This window comes from Ambystoma mexicanum, chromosome 1p (assembly GCF_040938575.1).
Source record: "Ambystoma mexicanum isolate Mex_15411 chromosome 1p, UKY_AmexF1_1, whole genome shotgun sequence".
NCBI classification, from domain to species: domain Eukaryota; kingdom Metazoa; phylum Chordata; class Amphibia; order Caudata; family Ambystomatidae; genus Ambystoma; species Ambystoma mexicanum.
In genome coordinates, this window is record NC_090921.1 from 1,093,012,967 (window position 1) to 1,093,031,869 (window position 18,903).

Genomic DNA, 18,903 nt, shown 5'->3' on the forward strand with positions numbered 1-18,903 from the left:
GTGCAGGACGTATCACGCCGAATAGGAAGGGAGGAACATATACACTATAAGCAATACTATATACATATTTACATACAATGAGGTAAAAAGCCAGGTGGTAGTGGCGCATCCCGGCATCAGAAGGTCGTTATGAGTCGAGTGTTTTAAGCCAGTGGATAGTTCTGGCTCTGAACTGATGGTAGGGTAGGTCCTCCCTGCAGGTAGGAGGAAGGGAGTTCCAGAATTGCGCTGCTTTAACTGGAAAGCTGTTTCCTCCAGACATAGTTCGTTTGAACCTGGGCACCAGAAGAAGGTTGGTATTGGCCGTTTTCACGGGGCGAGAGAGGGTGGGTCTAGTAAATCTAGAGATGAGGTATTGAGGGGCTGCTTGGTGGAGGCATTTATGAATCAGAGACAACAATTTAAGGAATATCTTGTCCTTGGTGGATAGCCAGTTGACGGATCTTCTGGAGTCAGAGATGTGAGCTTTCTTTGGGATACTGAGGGCCGCTCTAAGGGCATTATTTTGGAGGATTTGGTTTTTGTTTGAGATATGTGTTACATCCTACATATAGAGCGTTGCAATAGTCCAACTTGGACAGGATCAGTGCCCTGGCCAAGGAGGTACAGTTGGTGGTAGCATTCACTTGTTTGTTGAAGGTGAGGGAGGAATCTAGATAGAAGCCGAGGGTTTTAACCTCCTTAGCTACCTTGATCTTGTGATCGTCAATTATGAATGATGAGTATTTGTTGCCTAGCTTGTTGAGGTAGTGTGTTGAGCCAAGAATCAGGAGTTCCGTCTTGTCATCATTCAGGCATAGACCGTGTGAGGCCATCCATGCCTGGATGATGAGGTACACTTTATTAACGAAGGCCAAATCCTTGTCATAATCCCCCGACAACGGGATGAGGATCTGGGTATCATCGGCGTAATTAGTGTAGGTGATACCCAGATCGTCTAGATCATCAAAGAGAGGCTTCGTGAAGATGTTATAAAGTGTAGGGGAGACGCAAGATCCTTGAGGCACGCCGCACGTGATGGGTGTAGGGTCGGCTGCTGCTGACAATGAGAAGACTCTCATCGTGCGGTTGTTAAGGAAGGATTGGATCCAATTGGTTGCTTCTTGAGAGAAGTGGGCAGCTTTTTGTAGGTGGTTGCACAGGATCTCATGGTCGACCAGATCGAAGGCCGCAGAGAGATCAAGGAGTAGCAATAGTGCTGTCTTACCCTGGTCTCTCAGCTCGTCTATTTGTGCTTTGAGATCTATAAGTGCAGTTTCGGTTCCATGCTTTGGCCTGAAACCAGATTGTCGGGCGCCTAGGAGATGGAAGTGCTCAAGGTAATGTTGGATCTGTTGGTAGGCTATTTTGTCGAGGATTTTAGGAAGGAACGGTACTGTGGTGATGGGGCGGTAGTTGGTGGGAGTGGAAGGGTCTAAATTCGTTTTTTTAAGCAGAGGGAGGACCCAGGACTGTTTTAAGTTATTAGGTACGGTGCCTGATGTGAAAGACACGTTTATTAGTTTGGTAATAAATGGTGCAAGATCACGGGCTGCATCCTTTATCAGTTGAGCGGGGCATAGGTCTCCGTGGCAATTTGAAGGTTTGAGGGTAAGAATGGTATTTTCTACCTCTTTGGTGGATACTTTATGGAAATTAAAGTGAGGGTTGTGCGCTGGGGGAGCTAATTGGGTCAGGTGAACCTTATTGTGGATGCCGGTACTCGGCTTAGTAGAGGCGAGCAGAGATTCTTTTTTAATGCTTATCTTAGTCTTAAGGGAAGAGATTTTGTACGCTAGGGCATTTTGTATGCCCGTGCACCAGTGTTTATCTTTGATACATGAGTCAGGCCCTTGAATTGGGGATTCAACCTCTTTAAGTATTGTGAAAAGCTCTCTAGTGCTAGATTTAGCTTGAGCGATGCGTGTACTGTAGGGCGTTTGTTTGGCCAGTATAATTTCTTTCTTATATTGGGAAGCTAGACTGCAAGTTTTTTTTTGTTGTTTTCTGAAGGGTCAGCTCGCCAGATTTTTTCATGGCGTTGCTTTTTCTGTTTGAGGGCTTTGAGATGAGGTGAAAACCAGGAGTTGATGTGTTTCCGGGGCTTACTCTTTTTTAGCTTCAAAGGGGCTATGGCATCAAGGGAAGAAAGCATGATTTTGTTATATATGTCCACCATCGTGAATGGATCTGTACGATCCGGGATGGCATTCAAGGTTGGTGTGATAAGCGGGATCAAGTTTTCGGGAGTGATGTTTTTTTTATTTCGGGATTGGACAGCTGGAGCTATGCTGTTAGCTTGTGCTGGGGTTGCCTCTAGGGTAAACGAGATCAAGTAATCTGTCCAGGGCTGTGGGAGTATGGCGGAGACTAGGACTGGGCAGTTGTGCACCGCTAGCCAGTCTAGAGTTCTCCCTTTGATATGGGTGGGCTCGGTGATCTTCTGGGTGAAGCCCAGTTCCTCTAGGGTGTTATTAATAGTACTTGCATTTGTGTCTGTGGGGTCGTTAAATCCGAGGTTAAAGTCTCCTAGTAAGAGGCGTTGTGAGGAATTTTTAAGATTATTTGAGAAGATGTCTGTAAGGTCTTCTTCAAATGACCCTAGAGGGCCCGGTGGTCGGTAGATAAGGTGGATGGAGATGGATTGAGTATTAGATAAAGTTACCTTGGCGGTTAGAGATTCACAAGAGCTCACATTAGTGGATGATTCAATTGTGATATGGAATTTGGTTTTGGCTATGATGGCAAGACCTCCGCCTCTAGAGGTGGTACGATCAAGTCTTAATAGCGTGTAGTCATCTGGTACCGCTAGCATAATTGCAGGGCCTACCGTGGGGTGAAGCCAAGATTCGGTGACCGCTAAGAAGTCCAGGTCTTCATTGTGTAGCAGGTCGGCAATGTCTGATGCATGGGCTACCATAGAGCGGACGTTTATTAGAGCACCCTTGGTTCTGAGATCTACTAGGTTTAGGGGTGGTGGCACAGATTCATGTGTACTTTTCTGGTCACGGATGGGCTCACGGTGGAGTCTACTGTTCAATTGAAGAGGGTGTAGGGAAGGATTCCTAGTCACCTTGTTGTAGGCTGGTTTAGGTAGAGGGTCATGGAGCCTTGGGAGCCTGGCCCGTAATCTAAGGTTCCTCATGAGAACAGGGCAAGGTATGGAGGCCATTTCAGTTAGTGTATATGGGTTATATGCGGGCTCAAGTGCTGGTAGATTAGGTAGCATGGTTGGGTATTGGCTGTTCAAAAAGTACAGTATTGATCTAAGTAACACTGTATAAAGCGCATGGAGATACATTGTGATGTAGGGCAAGAAGGGCTAGTACAGTGAAGTTGTAGTCACTAGCAGGGTGCATAGGCAGTGGGTTTCGTTTTTAGCAATCAAGGCACAAAAGCATAGGTCACTGGCAGGGTGCATAGGCATAGGGTCACCTAGATTCGATTTAGCAATCGAGGCACAAAAGCATAGGTCACTGGCAGGGTGCATAGGCATAGGGTCACCTAGATTCGATTTAAGCAATCGAGGCACAAAAGCATAGGTCACTGGCAGGGTGCATAGGCATAGGGTCTCCTAAATTCGATTTTTCAACAGGGCGAGAAGCATATGTCACTATATATGGCAAAGTTATGGTTCCAGGTATTTAGATTACCATGTGTGTGGCAGTTAGGGACTGGCAGATGGCAGACACAGGCACAAACAGGAACCAAACAGGTGCTGGCCACGTAGCAGTGGGCCTTGGATGTTGTGGGCCGGCTCTGCCTGCCGGCAGCCAATGGGGGATGAAATAGGCAGGACAGCCTATCAGAATAGCCTGGAGAGGTGTCCTGGGCAGGCTGATCTGGTGTTGGGAAAGGAGTCGGCCATTTTTTAATATCGAGTACCTCTTGTACTCCAATGGCGATTCCAATGCGGGGGCACAAATTGCCACGATTTGGTGCTGTAAGGAAGCACGTTGGCGCTGCTTCGTTTAAATATGAGGAATTCAAAAAATACAGAAGCGGATGCCGCGATCAAAATAAACACATCGCGGAGCAGGCGCTGCAAATTAGCGCTTGCCTTAATTATGGTATGCACAGAAAGGCTTACTGGTGGGTGCCCGCTGCTCCTGCAGGGGCGGACGCTGGTCCGAGGAGCTCCTGCTCCTTTGTTTTGTTAAACAGAAGTTCAGAATTAGGTGTACGTGGCACTGTTTGACAGTGGGCAGCTAAGAGTTTAGCGTATCCCACTTGATATTAGGCCCAACTGATAAAATGATGCATTTTTATATGCTATTGTAATTTTAGTGTATACTATTCTGCTTTAAAGCTGTCAGTGCGGTATTTTAAAAAATAACATTATAAAAAGTATGCTCTGCTCCAGTCAGCTTATTGCTCGCCAGACTGGTAGTAGGATTTCCTTAAAGGGATAAATATTAGGGTACTGTTTAAAACGTACGTTTGTTTGTTGCACTATAATGCTTTGCTAATTGTTTAAACAAGCAAGCTGTTTCAGTACTCCTTGGTTAAGAGTTAATGTACCTCATGCTTTTAAAATGAGCATTATACTGCGCCATCAGATTTATTTTTAACATGGAGATGTTTTAGAGTTGATCGCCATCGCAGTAACTTTTATTGTTTAGTTTTTCAGGTTTTTTGTCTGTACAAAAAAGTACTAACATTCAAATAGTTTAATTTGTTGATAGTGCTGTTTCTATGTGGTTTGATTCATTGCATGCATGTGGTTTGATTTAATGCAGTAAGTTTTGCATGCGACATTGATATTTTCTTCACCATGTGTAAATGTTTATTCTGTGTGATTTAATGTACGTGTTGGGGAGAATTTTCAGTTTCTGTGCTAATTCCCTTTTAACCGGCGATACCCCCAGCATTTTTGCTGGACTCTGGACTTTTTTGGTTTTTGTCTCCCGAGTGAGTGGAACTTTTTACCACTCCCTCATTCCTTCTCTCTGACTGGGATTTCTATTTGACTGTTTAGAGTATTCTTTCCTTCATGTGATTAATACAGGCATCTGTTATTAACTTTGTGACACTCAGCACCCTCTGTGCAGTGTCACTGAGGAGTCCCTTGGACTTCTTTGTTTTAATTCATTCTCTTGTTTGAACTACAGTTCCCAAGAGTCGTAAGATAACTTTTAGCTTACCTGCCTTTTCCTTTGTGGATCCAGAACACACCATGTGTGGGGTTGCTGGGTTGTTACATTGTAAGTTCTTTTCCTACTACTCGTGTAACTTTTTGTTAAACTGACTAACAAACCTAAATGGCTGGTGGCAGTGGATACCTTTTCTACCTTTTTGTGCAGGTTACTGGCAAGCTGATTCGTCAGCTGCAGTACAGCACCCATGGGTGACCATATTCTCCAAATGGCCCCGGTCTTCTTTTTTCACCATTTTACGTTTGTCAGTTCCTTCTGGGCTCTCCTTCTATAATTTCATGCAGGATTGGGTCCTTTGTGACATTTTCCTTTGGCGGGCTTCACCCCTGATGCCTGCCCAGGCTCCAGTGTGTGTGGCAAGGCAGGAAGTAAGAGAGGGTCCCGAAACTTCACTGTCCTTTGTTTGTTTCAGACTTGCCTGGCTGAAACCAGTTCTAACTGTGCAACTGGCTGTCCTGCAGGAGCCAACCCCCAGGTAATTGACCGCTCCATGGGAGTAAATGAATTGGTTCCAGCATATAAGGCGAGGATTTTTGGCCTACCAGCAGAGACAACTGGAACAAGGAATCCAGAGCAGAAGATGAGGAGAGACGCCAGCAGCGCCTTCAACAGCTGCAGAAACACCAGTGAAGCCCTGCAGCTGTGCTGAACCCATTTTCATCTCGACGGGGAAGCTCTGCCGAGGACGACTTTCTCCCTTGGGCTGGTTGGACCAACTAGCCACAAGACCTTCAATTTGGGACATCCCCCGACATCCTGTGACTTTCCTGGGCTGCAGAACACTGATATCCGGGCTACCTAGACCATTTGCGAGTGTGTTATCAGAGGTCTGCTAATTGGTGCATAATAAACACGTACTCAACAAAATGGAGCACAAACAGGCAAGATGCCGCGCTGTTTATTACAGCTGGGTGAGCATAACTCAAACAGAATAGTGGATTAGCTGTGATTGAGAGGCTGACATCTGAATAGGCTACGAACAGCAGTTTTATAACAAGAAGTAAAATAGTCGGAAGTCAGGATTTGTTTTTTCTGTGCTTTCCAGGTATTTGATTGGTTTACAATCTCCTCCTCCTCGATAGTTACATTAATTAGTGAAAGCGTCATTGGAGCAATCGGTTCAATGGTTCCCATCACCTCACCATGTGGTACCACATTTTATTCACAACCCACCCCTGAACTTTTTGTTCTTAATGAAGCAACATTTGTGCTGACTGCCGGAACTGTAATATACTGCCATTGGCCAGCACCATTGAAAACGGGAGACAAGACACCCTGAAGCTGGTGGGAAAGGGGACATTCACACGATACCTGTTAGATAATGACCTTCATGGACTCTGTGGTAGATACTTTGAGGATTGGCACCCTCTTCAGAACTTAGCAACTTACTGTTTGGTTCTCCCAGGAACGCCACGCCATCCAGTGTTCCTTTTCCACTGCTGATGGGCATTGGTGGTCATGGTACCGGCACATTGGTACAGAGCCACCCTCCCCACTACTGTGCAGGGCAACTTGTTTGGGTGACTGCCTCGCAGTTACCTCACCCAGATCCGGTCGTCTCAATTCCAAGTACATTGATCTCCCCCCAACCCCCTGCGCATCCCTGTCGTGGTCACATGTTAAGTTCCCAGATCCAGCCTTCTCCAAGGGATTTCCCACTATGCGTATTTGTGATTGTGCTAGTTTGCTCTCCCCTCCTTTAGCTAATCATAGAGCAATGTGTTAGACCAAGTTTACACCCAATGCAAGTCCTTTATACAGTGTCTGCGGCTCAGTATCTGTTATTCCCCATGTGCCACCCCCACCGTGCATCTTCTTTACTCCTGCAGTTGGTAGGTGTAGCCCCCTATGTGGTGCTGAATTAGCACCTTCAACACAAGTGCATCATCTTGTGAACATCGAATCTCGCAGAAACTTTGCAGGCATCCGTGTCGACCTACAGAGGCAAGTATTCTTCACCAAAAGTCCCCTCACCAGAGTTCAGGACTGAGTAATACAAGAGAATCCAACCAGCGATATTTGTTTCTTCTTGGTGCTAAGAAAAAGGCGCCAAAACCACAAAGCCGCTGGAGTGAGCTGAATCCTTTGCTGCCGACCCCTTCTCTAGAGTGCTGCAGCAGAAGCCCACCAAGGGTCCCTCCTTTCGTCACCATGACCAAGGAGCAGAAATCCGGGTCTTCATCAGTGCATCCAGAAGGCGACCAGCTACATTTTCATTTTCACTCTTCGGGTACTGTGTGGCTTGGGTTACACTTACCTTGGGCCTTTTTCTGTGCTCTTTTGCTTTGGGAGTCCTGTTTTTCTCAATTGGGAGTTGCTTTCAACACCACTGTGCAGGTCTTGCAACCTGTATTCCAACAGGAAGGCTGCTCTTGAGCTCCTGTGTTTTCTACAAGAACAACTGACTGGTTACTTAACTTTTCTCTGAACCGGTGCTTGTTCATTTGACTGTGGCTTTGCTGGTTTCCCAAAGGTCCATCTTCTTGATCCTACTGTCTTTGGCAATGATGGTTTCTCCATAGACTTCAATTGTGAACACACTTTTTTAGTTGGGAAACATCGAGTTTACATGTTATATATAATTGTTCATTTATAACATGCTTAATACCAACGAGTCGTCTCAAAGCACGGGATTGGGATTTGAACCTGTGTTGCGCTGCGTTGTCTTGCTTCCAAGACAAACATGTTGCCCCTGACCTATCCTTTCTACCAGTTGCTAGCTGTGTTCAATCTAACCTGCACTTCCCCTTGAACTGAAAGGTGATGCATATAAGTGTTTTTACTGACCTTAACTGACATCACTCTTGTGCTGACTATGAAAAGTATATGAAAAAATACTCCCCTGCATTATTGTTCCTTTTTAGATTCTAATTATTTTTCCGACTGAATGTTATTAGTAGTGGCTGCATTTTAGATTTGCTTGTGTGCCTTGTGTGTGATTTTTTTTGTGCTGCTCTACAGCTCACAACTCCCTCCTAAAATAAGCCTGGCTACTCAGCCACTCTACCGACTTGTGCAGTACAGGCCTATATGAAGAGTTGGTCCCTCTAACCCCAGTTAGAACCCCAGAAAACGTACACTTTAAAGTTGCGCAGACTGCTACATTTCTTTTCAACTAGCCAAATATTGACACGTTCAGTTAATTGGTTTGCATGACATTGATCCTTTTTTCTTTTTTTTTTTGGGGGGGGTCTAGTCTGGCAAAGTTGCAGCCGACAACACTGTAGGACGCTTCCTGATGGACCTGGTGAACCAAGTGCCCAAGATTTCTCCTGAAGACTTTGAATCTATGCTGAACAGCAACATCAATGTAAGTACTTGTTCTCGATCGCTTGGCTCTTTCTGTATCCCCTTTCTTACTTACCTGGTAACATTTTGTTACAATTGCAAGTTTTCTTGAATGGCTGGTGGCAGTGTAACTACTTTTTTGACTTTTAGTCACTGTCACTCACAGGCTGTTTAATCAGCCTGAGTAATGCACAGACGGGCCGCCATTTTGCTAAAATGGTGGGCTCCTTTTTGTTTCGCCATTTCTTGTGTGCTTGCTGTTTCTGAGGTCTTCCCCTGCCATTCTAGGCGGGAACTATCTCCGTGGAAGTTTTGTCTTCAGTGGGTATCCTTTGTATTCCCTTCCCAGGCTCCATAGTGTCTGAGAAGGCAGGACGCGAGGGAGGAGTCCAAAACTCTCCAGCCCTTTGTCTTTCACCTTGCCTGAAAGGAACCAACTCCCAGTGGGGGGCTGGCTATCCTGATTCGATAGGAGACCGCCCCTTGCTGTAAAATGCGTGGAGAGAATGCAGAATGTGTGCTCTATTTCCTGTTAATTACTCCGAACCTGGGAGCTGCTGACAAGTCGACCACTGGAGCTGAAACTGAAGAGGAGGATGAAAGACGGCTGTAGCGATTTCAAGCGACCAGAGAGCCTGCTGTGTAACCAAAGCCTGCTGTAACCCTTCCTTCCAATCGACCTGGGGGGGGGGGGGGGTCCTGAAAACGACGACCCAGAGCCTGGTGAGATCCACTAGGCTCAAGAAGACCTGCATGTTAAGCCATCCCACGTCGTGCTGCAACCTTGCGGGCCTGCAATCGCAGATCATTGTTGGATGGCGCAAAATTGAGGTGGTCTTCAGACTGGTTGGTCCCACCAGTCAATGGGAGGAAGTAGTCTTCAAGAGATCTTCCCTGTCGCTCTGAATTCGGGGCCGGTCTTCAGTGGTCAGTCGCCGGCTCTGGAGGTCGCTTGGAAGTGGTCCTTCGAATTCCTCTTCGGATCTTCAGTCCAGTGGTCGACTCTGAGGTTCAGCTCCAGGACCCTGACCTTTTATGCAAGAAAACTGCCTGAGCCCACCAATCGCCATTCAAGCCTTTAATGCAAATCTGGGGGGTGGCTGTCCCAGGGGGCAGCCAGCCTCCCAGTTCAAACTAGTTTCAGGCAGGCACACTGCAGTACAAAGACCTGGGGAGTTTCGGTCTCCTCCCCCACTTCTGTCCCTTCTGATCTCACAAAATAAAATACAGGAGGGAGAAGAGAGACCCCCCCACTTGCCCTGGTAACCGTAGTTAACCCAGGTAAAATAACAAAGAAAGCCGACAGTCTTAGACTGCTGCAATAGTAAAAGGTAGATGCCAGAAAACATGGAGGAAAGCAAAAAGTATCAAAATGAGATAAAACTGGTTCTCAAGTACAGAGTAAAAGAATGAGTGAGTGTGGACAAAGGTTCCCACTCAGGAGAAATAGTCAAAAAATCCCAAGTCCCGCAAACATTCTGGGTGATTCTCAAAGGGTATCCAGTGATTATAGCGAAAAAATGTTATTCAAGATATTTTTTTAATGAAACATTGCTACCAAAACAATAATATATATTGTGGGTAAGGGGTTAAAACAGGTGGGGAGGGATTTTGGGGGGAGGGGTTAAAAACATGAGGAAACTGTGCCTGGTGGTGAGCCCCTCAAATAATAAATTCTGTATTTTTTCGGTAAGAAAAGATTTGGTAAACATACCTCCAAAAAGGTTCTCTGTAAAATCACAGTAAATCCTCACAAAGTGCGAAGAATTACACTCAAGAAGGAAATTCTAACTAACAATTCCCCAACCTCTTTGTTCCCAAGTATGCTGCATCTGCTTCAGCAAAATTTGCAACAGACTGCATCTTGAATTGGTGCACTACAACATGAATCGTGTTGCACCTAGGCACAACAGACTCTAGGGCTGCCTGTAAAAGGCAGGGTAGACAAAAGGGATGAACAGTGTATCTTCGCTCCCATGCATCTTCATCTTAAGGTAAAGGCAATGGCTTATTGCCACAGAAAGATGTCGAAGGCATGTTATGTGATGCCTTCTCTTCACTTCACTATGCAATCAAGTCTGTTCCATCGGTTATGTGAGATTTAATTGCTCCAAAAATGAAGGAACTTCAAAATACTGCCACCTAAATGAAGGAATGAATTACAACGGGCCCCTTTTCAGACAATGGGGTTAGCGTTTTCATCGTTTCATAAATATATCCTGCTGACTTCACCACGGACGGAAACTGCAGCAGGTTTAGAAATGGTCTGCAGACAAAAACATCCTAGAAACGCAAACAGATTTTGCGTGCACAGCAATACATGCCCTCAAAGTTTCAAAAACAAAAGTATCGCTGCTAGAGGGAATGACACTGGATGCCTGACGTACCTCTTGTTAATCTGCAGTCTGCACAGGGCATGGCGTTGTGGAGTTTAGCTCTGCTTTATGATGTTAAGCAACATCTCTAGTGGTGTGAAGCTGCAACTACAAACAAGTTTTTGTAAAAAATTTTTTAGGGCAATGGTAATGTCTTTGCATTTAAATAGAGCATTCTTCCATTCAGTGTATATCATTTTGTGTTCTACCTGTGAAGTGCTGTAATGTCTCGAACGCCAGCATCTGAATCTCAAACCCGACACCACAGGCGACACTAACAATACAATTGTTGCTTACTGAATGGATACTGTTCTAGTATTAGCTAATGTTGGCGATTAAGTTATTTTGCATTTTATTAAAGGAAAACACAACACTGTTTACACACCATCGAAAAATGCCTCAGTTTTTTTCATAGCATTATTATCACTGGTTACCGTTCTAACCTTTTGGGAACCAGTGCAGCCAAAGTCAAATGGACAGTTGCCATTCGGATTTGAACCCGTGTTGCGCTGCGTTGTCTTGCTTCGAAGAGGAACGTGTTGCCCCTGAGCTATTCTTTCTACCAGTTGCTAGCTGTGTTCTGTCTAACCTGTACTTCCCCTTGAACTGAAACCCAGCATTGGACCTTTTCACCGAAAGGTGATGCGTGTAAGTGCTTTTACTGACCTTAACTGATGTCACTCTGTGTGCTGAATATGAAAAGTATATGAAAAATTACTTATTATTCCTTTTATAATCAAATTCCCTTTCCAACTGAATGTTATTAGTAGTTGCTGCATTTTAGATTTGCTTGTATATATTTGTATATATATTTAATATAACTTTAAGTGAGTAAGTGTTTTCTTGGATCGTTGTATGTACTGATTTCTTTGTGCTGCTCTACAGCTCGCATTACTCCTTTCTAAGATGAGCCTGGCTGCTCAGCCACTCTACCGACCTGTGTAGGGCAGGCCTATATTAAGAGTTGGGTCCCTAATACCAAGAGATCAGTCTTAGGAAGTCCACACCAGTTCGACTTTAGAGAAACTAACCTAACACTGACGGTCGGCTGCACAGCACAGTCCAGCCCCACATATTTAAGGGCCACATAGGTAATGTTAATGGTTGGTCTTAGTCTGCCGATTGAGTGATGTCTGTTTTTCCTGTTATGGCCCATCAGTAACCCAGAGTTGTGCTACAATGACTTGCAGATAACAAGTAAGGTAATTCAAATTTAGAGTCAAAGGGAATTGCTTCAGAACACCCATAGGCCTCCCAAGTTCCCTTCCCCAAGCGCAGTTTTTATTGTCAACTCGATCTTGTTCACATGTCTCTTTGCCTTACTTCTCTGCCCAAATGTTTTTGTAACAGGTTTTAGAAGGCTTTCCCACAGACATGCGTTTTTCCTCCACCCTAAGGAACTTTAGATCTGTGCTTCGAATGACGGGTGTATGACCTAACTTGAGCACTTCTGGACACTTTGCCGCACCCCTAGCCCACCACCTAAATGCACTGCTGCATTGATACTTTAATGTAACTTGCTTCCAGAAAGAGAAATGTACCATCCTGATGTTGCATTTATGGTTTCTGCCCGTTATTCTTTCTATTTGCCTGTTCCTTGTACCCCACTGTTTGCAAGTACAGCCCCCAGAATCATCCAATGTGCATATGATGCTCCATTTTGCCTATTTTCTGGGATTTTTAAGTTTCAAACTATGTATCCTTTTTGTTTCTAGGATTTGCTGATGGTGACCTACCTATCAAACCTGACTCAGGCGCAGATAGCGCTCAATGAAAAACTGCTGAACCTCTAATGGTAAATATCTACGTGGCGGAAGTCTTTGGCTCGGATCAGACCAGGCAGCAAATGAAGCACATTGCTTTGCACACGACTGAAGAAGCCTTGTCCCGGAATTGACTGTTTTTACACTTTGGGGTGTAAAATCGCACATTCAATGGAGACTTGATCTTCGCAGGGTAGCAAGCGTACAGATGCAACTGGCTTCAATGACTGCTCTTGGCAAATTCCCCATCTTAAAAGATGAACTCTGTTCCATATTTTATTTTTCCTGTTTAATATGAATTAAAAAAAAAATGTTACAATTGGCAGGCAGGCGTTTGTTTGTTTCAAGTAGAAGGGCGGCACCATAACTATATTAAATCACATTTTGTGGTTCCTCTGCAGTTAAACTCTGTAGTACCTTCTGCGCATCTTCCAGAACATCAAACCTTTTTTCTAGTGTTTCTGCTTTGGCAGTGCCAGGTAAGTCATTTGTTTTGTGTGTTTTATATAATAACTACTGGCTATTTGATACATACAGGATGTTTCAAGATTCTAAAGGGAGGGATGAAAGAAGGGGATTCCCAGGGACGTTGTGGAGACTTTGTGCAGGGGGATGAGTAAAAAGCTGGTAGTAAGGAAGGGGGTGGCAGGAGAGGGTTCCAACACTTGCATGCATAGAGTAGGAGCAGGGCCGGAAAAGCAGTAGGTGTAAAGCCCCACCTATCCCAGTGCCTTCAGACCATCTTTTTGCTGCTTCTCTGACTCGTCGAGAGTTGCGGCCGCATTCAAAATTATGAAGGATTCAGTGTCCAGAAGTTTGTTCTATGTGGATTTCGTTTGCAATAGGCATCTGCACACAATCCTAAATTGGAAAATGTAGGGTCGCTGACGACCTGGGCCTATGAACTGTCTGGCAAGGTTGGTGGAGAATTGTAGGCGATCACTCTTCTGGATTACGTTTAAGGTGCTTATGGTGTTGTCATCTCAGAGGTGGGTGTGAGTCGAATGCATGGGTGTGTGAATCGGGAGGTTGTTTGATTTTCTTATCCGATGGTGTCTATTTGTGTGGTTTCGGATTCATGACCTTGTTTGGGCATGTATCCTTGTTTCGGAAATGTGTACTTGTTCTTTTTGTTGCAAACGCATCCGATTTCTTCACAGTAGAAATCCTTTCTTCACAGATCAAATCCTTTGGTATACACTACAGAGACACTCTAATCCCTCCCTGTCCGAAGAATTCAGTAGCCTAATGGTTAATTAACTTCTAGATCGCGCAGGTTGCAGATGCCTGTAGCGTATTGGATATGGTCATGTACTGTCACTATCCTTTTATTGGATTTAAAACCAACAGTTTTTCTCAGAACTTCAAGTGTTAATGAAGCTGTTACATTTTATTATTTGACTTCACTTTCTTCGATTCCCCATTCAGTATTTTTGTGTTTTTATTTTTTATTATTTTGTGAATTGTGAAATATGGATTCAGCATTATTTGCTTAGTTTAACCTTCTCTCCTTTCTGATTCTCCAGAGCGCCTGGAGACCATGCAGATGCTGTGTTGAAATGATGCTCATCGCACCATATTTACATATAAGTGGTAGAAGGTTTATTGAGTATCGAGGTTAGCCCACCGGCTCTGTCAGTAACTGCACAGCCAACTCAATCCCAACATTCCTTCAGAGCACCTTCACTAGTCCTCCTGCATTTCATATTCTACACTTGCTCTGATGAGAAGCTGTATAATACAGAACCCATCCTACAGTCTACACTAAGATATTACACACCTCTCTTCCTTATAAAACTGACAAAAATAACATTATGCCTATATTTCTAACAACTAAAACAAAAACATAGTAAATTACTTTGTAGCATAACATACTGTAAAAACAGGCTCCTCATACAGAAAATTTGCTAACAAGAAAATTGCTAAAAGTACATACAATATATCACTTCATCCTATAAATTACATGCTGAACATCAAATGGTGTAATGCAGGCCAGCATAACGATCAGAGTGGGAATAGGCTGTTGACTCTAATTTACATAGTCTTTAATATGAAGGTTTCCCACAAATTTGTTTTGCACGTTTGACCACTTCCCCCTGCATCACATTTCCTTTCTCATTCTTACTGTTCCCTCCATGGTTCATAGTTCTATTACTTGATGCAGCATATTTGCAAAAATGATTGACTCTTACAAACCCTGTTGACGACAACTTTAAAATCAATGTCCTTTACTTGAGCTCTACCCAACCATGAAGGACAAACCCTCGTATTGGGTTTCCTGCCACTCAGAATCTCAAATGGTGATATGCCTGTGGTGATATGTAGGGTAAATCTATGCGCTACAACGGTCTCTTCCACAGCTTTTTTCCAATACCCCTTTATAGCTATGGCCCCTCTTATGCTGTTCTTTATGACTTTGTTAAACCTCTCGACAATCCCATTTGGTTGGGGATGATGTATTGAACCTGTCTTGTGCGCAGGCCCATTCTCTCTGAGAAATCACTTCATCTCCTCAGAGACCAACTGTACACCATTATCCGTGATAGTTGTAGTAGGATAAACTTTCCTTTTAAAAATTACATCTAAAAATGAAATGTCGCGTGAACATATATTATTCACCCATTGAACTTCCACCCATCTGGATAAAATGTCAATGACCACTATACAAAATTTAAAAATACCTTCACTCCTCACCAGACCCACAATGTCCAACACAGCACGTTCCCATGGTATGCTGGGTATGGACATAATGGTCATCGGTTCATGTCTAGAAATGTACACTTTGGCGGAATCCCCACTTGCACAACAATCTCTTATAAGTCTCTCCACTTCCAAATCCATACCAGGCCACCAGAAAATCTTGTCTGCCCAGCTGTTTAGTCTTTGTCATACCCTGATGACCCTCATGAGACTACTCTAAAATCTTTTTCCTGACTCCCATAGGTGGAAATACCTGGTCACCTCTCATAACTAATTCTTTTTTTAAATGCAACTCATCAAATATGTCTAACAGCTTCTGGAGTCTCTCCTTTCCTGATCTCATTGAGCTTAACACGACTCAACAGCTGCTCCTTTACTTAAAACTTCATTGGATAACATGGCTTGCGCCCATTCCTCCTCTGAAACTACCTCTTGATTGACATTGAGTTCATCATCCGTCTCATCATCCTCCATGTCATCAATCACATTGGTTAATCTGGATAAGCAATCGGCAGACTTGTTTTTGACACCAGGAACATACTGTACTTCCCAGTTATACTCCTGTAACCGAGCAACCCATTTTCTAATTCTAGAGGAAACTTTGTCTAATTCTTTTGTCGTGCGAATTTCCTTAAGCGGTTTGTGATCTGACCTCACAACACGCTTTGTACCCCAAATGAATGTGCAAAACTTTTCAACCGACCATTGTACAGCCAACAACTCCTTCTGAATTGTGGACTAACTGTGTTCTGCTTCCTTCAACACTCTTGAGATAAAAGCAATGGGATACTCCACACCCTTTTCAGTCTGTGATAAAACTTCCCCCATACCCAGCTTCCCCACCCTGGCAGCCACCCACTGGAATGCACTACCTACCCTACTCTCACCAAGCGTTCTGCAAAGCCATCAAAACCAAACTCTGTTTGAAAACAAAATGTCTACATTCAGCCTGTAAACTTACCCACTGTTATATGCATTTGCCTTTAACTCTGTTCTTCTCTGTATTGTACACTGTCTGTGTTTTCTGTAACCAAGAAACCTCTGGTCGCCTGTAACCTATTAATCAAAGGATCGTAAATACTCCTGTAACAGCGCCTCGATGCCCACGGGCTGCAAGTGAGCACTACAGATGCAAATAAATAAATGACCACTAGCATCAGTGGTAATGATAACTTTTCCAGTTAGGATCAATTGATTTTAAAGTGGGAGCATCGTTCAACTCCATCTTAATCTTTCCGAACTCACATTCACACTGTTCATTCCATTCAAATTTCACTTTCTTTTTCACCAGTTTTCTCATTAAATGTCTTACTCGCTAGATCAGGGATGAATTTGGCAAAATACTCTGCCATTCCCAAAAATGACACCAGTTTGTCTTTACTAATGGGGCTGGGAAAATTAACCAATAGTGTTCACCAATTCAATCTTCGGTCTGAGGCCTTTGCCTGAAATTTCACGACTCAAATACTGTATGCTTCCTCTATTGAATTTGCATTTGCCCCTACTAAGGGTAAGGCCAGCTTCTTTAAAAATGTCTAACACTCTGTGAATCTTACTGTCCTGTTCCTCTTGGTTCCTTCCATACACCAGCACGTCATCCTGGAAACACCCTCCATATGATGAAATAGCTGGTACATTATTCTTTGAAAAACAGCTGCAGCAGAAACAACACCAAAATGCATCCTTTTGCATTGAAATAAACCCTCAGTCGTGATAAACACTGTAAGATTTCGGGAACTGGGATGCAGTTTTATTTGGTGATGCACAGACGTCGGGTCCAATGTACTCATTTTGGCGTCTTTGATTGTGCCCAATATTTCTGTCATGTTGGGTAACGGCTGTCTGTCCGGAATAACGCCCTTATTCTCACATCTGAGGTCTATGCACAATCTCAATTTCCCATTTGGCTCGTGTGCAATGACCAAAGGAGAAACCCATTCTGAGGACTCAACTCTTTCTGTTACTCCTTGTGCTTCCATTTTCTCCAATTCTTCTTTTACTGCAGTCCTGATGGTCAAAGGAACAGGTCTAACCTTTTGTACTACAGGAACCGCATCATTTTTCATTCGAATCTTATGATAGAAGCTCTTCAAAGTACCCATTCTTCCCTACACATAGAAGGTTGTTCTAGTGAATTGGTTGGAGATTCTTGTTCCACGGCATATACAGCCTCCTCAGCGCTGGGATCAAGCTTAATCTTTAGCCTTCTCTGGTGTGACCAACTGAGCAGCGGTAGTCTCCCTTTTTTCGAGACATATACTATTCCTTTCGCCACTCTATCTTTAAATTTTATTACAGGCCAAAACCACAAATCTAACTCCATTCTTTTTCCACCATACGCAACAGGTTTGATAACCACTTTATGTAGAGTGATCTCTGACCTGAAATTCTCCTCAAATAGTATCTTTGGTAAAAGAGTATATCTTGCACCAGAGTCAATAACCATACTTAGGCTCTTCCCACTTTATTTTATTGTCGCCATCGGTTTTTCCAGCTCGGCATCATCTTCAATTTCATTTACATTTGAGAGCTCTATTGAAAATGTACAGTCCTCCACTTCATCACACAATGCCTCAATGCATTCTATGTTTTCTTGTTTCGTCTTGCAACAACTAGTGAGATGACCCTTCCTATCACATCTCTTGCACATTTCACTAATAGCAGGACAGTCCTCACTGCTCGATAAATGATTAGTGCTGTTACATCGATAACATTTCCTATGAGCTTGAAATTCTTATCTTTGAGCCTTGTTATCTTTTTTCTGTACATACATTGGATTTTTCTTGAATTGCTTCTTCTTGGCCGTGTTTTTGTCTTGAGCCAACAAAACATCTGCTTCCTGCAACGTCTCTTGTTTCTTGCCAACAGATTCAGTTCTTTTTTCAAGTTCTCTCACACACTTGCTCATATGTTCAACTTCTTTCGCAACCCTAATAACTTTCTCTAATGATGGATTGCATTTAGACAATAATGCTTCCCTTACTTTGCTGTCAGCTGTCATGGCATTCCAGCATGAATTGGTCTTGCAACCTTTCATCCAAATTTGCTCCAAATTCACATGAGGTTGCTAAACCCCTCAATGAAGTAATGCATTGTTATACTGTTTCTCCGGATTCTTGCTTTCGTTTGCCAAAATGATATCTCTCAAGAACAATACTGACAGACTGCTCATAATGGAGATCAAGCATTTTGACACACTTTTCATATTCTGAGTCCTGCGGACTGTTCTTCCGAAAGACTGGGAAGATTCTCGAACTGTTCTTGCTCATAGTTGCCCAAGCAATGTATTAAAAGGCATTTCTCCCTTTCATTGGCAAATTTAAAACATGGGCAGCAAGTACATAATGCTCAACGTTTTTTCCACCTTTTCCAGGGTAATGCAGGCTCCCCTTTATTGTCTAGGAAATAGTGTGGAGGTGCTATTACTTGCATTATTGCAATTTAATCCAATGACCAGCTGCAGACAACAAAACGTTCTATTCAGGCGTCTGATGTTGTTGCTCTTGGTTATTTCTCTTCAATGTCTTATTAGATTTATGTATTGGCTAACGTTGTGCAATTAAACTGTGCTTCGTTACTGTTCAGTAGATATGCAAAACTTGATGTAACCAATTGTGGTTGTTTTTGTTTTGGAATTGTCAC

The 18,903-nt window shown here is 43.5% G+C and overlaps 1 protein-coding gene across 1 annotated transcript in view; it reads left to right on the forward strand.

Moving 5' to 3' along the window:
* Positions 1–12,886, forward strand: part of EIF3F (eukaryotic translation initiation factor 3 subunit F) — a 133,338-nt gene extending 120,452 nt beyond the window's left edge. Inside the window, exons 7-8 of the mRNA XM_069604686.1 lie at positions 8,332–8,445; positions 12,514–12,886. Of these exons, the coding sequence (XP_069460787.1) occupies positions 8,332–8,445; positions 12,514–12,591 (192 nt within the window). The 3' untranslated portion in view covers positions 12,592–12,886. The remainder of the gene's footprint in view (positions 1–8,331; positions 8,446–12,513) is intronic.
* Positions 12,887–18,903: the final 6,017 nt, after the last annotated feature.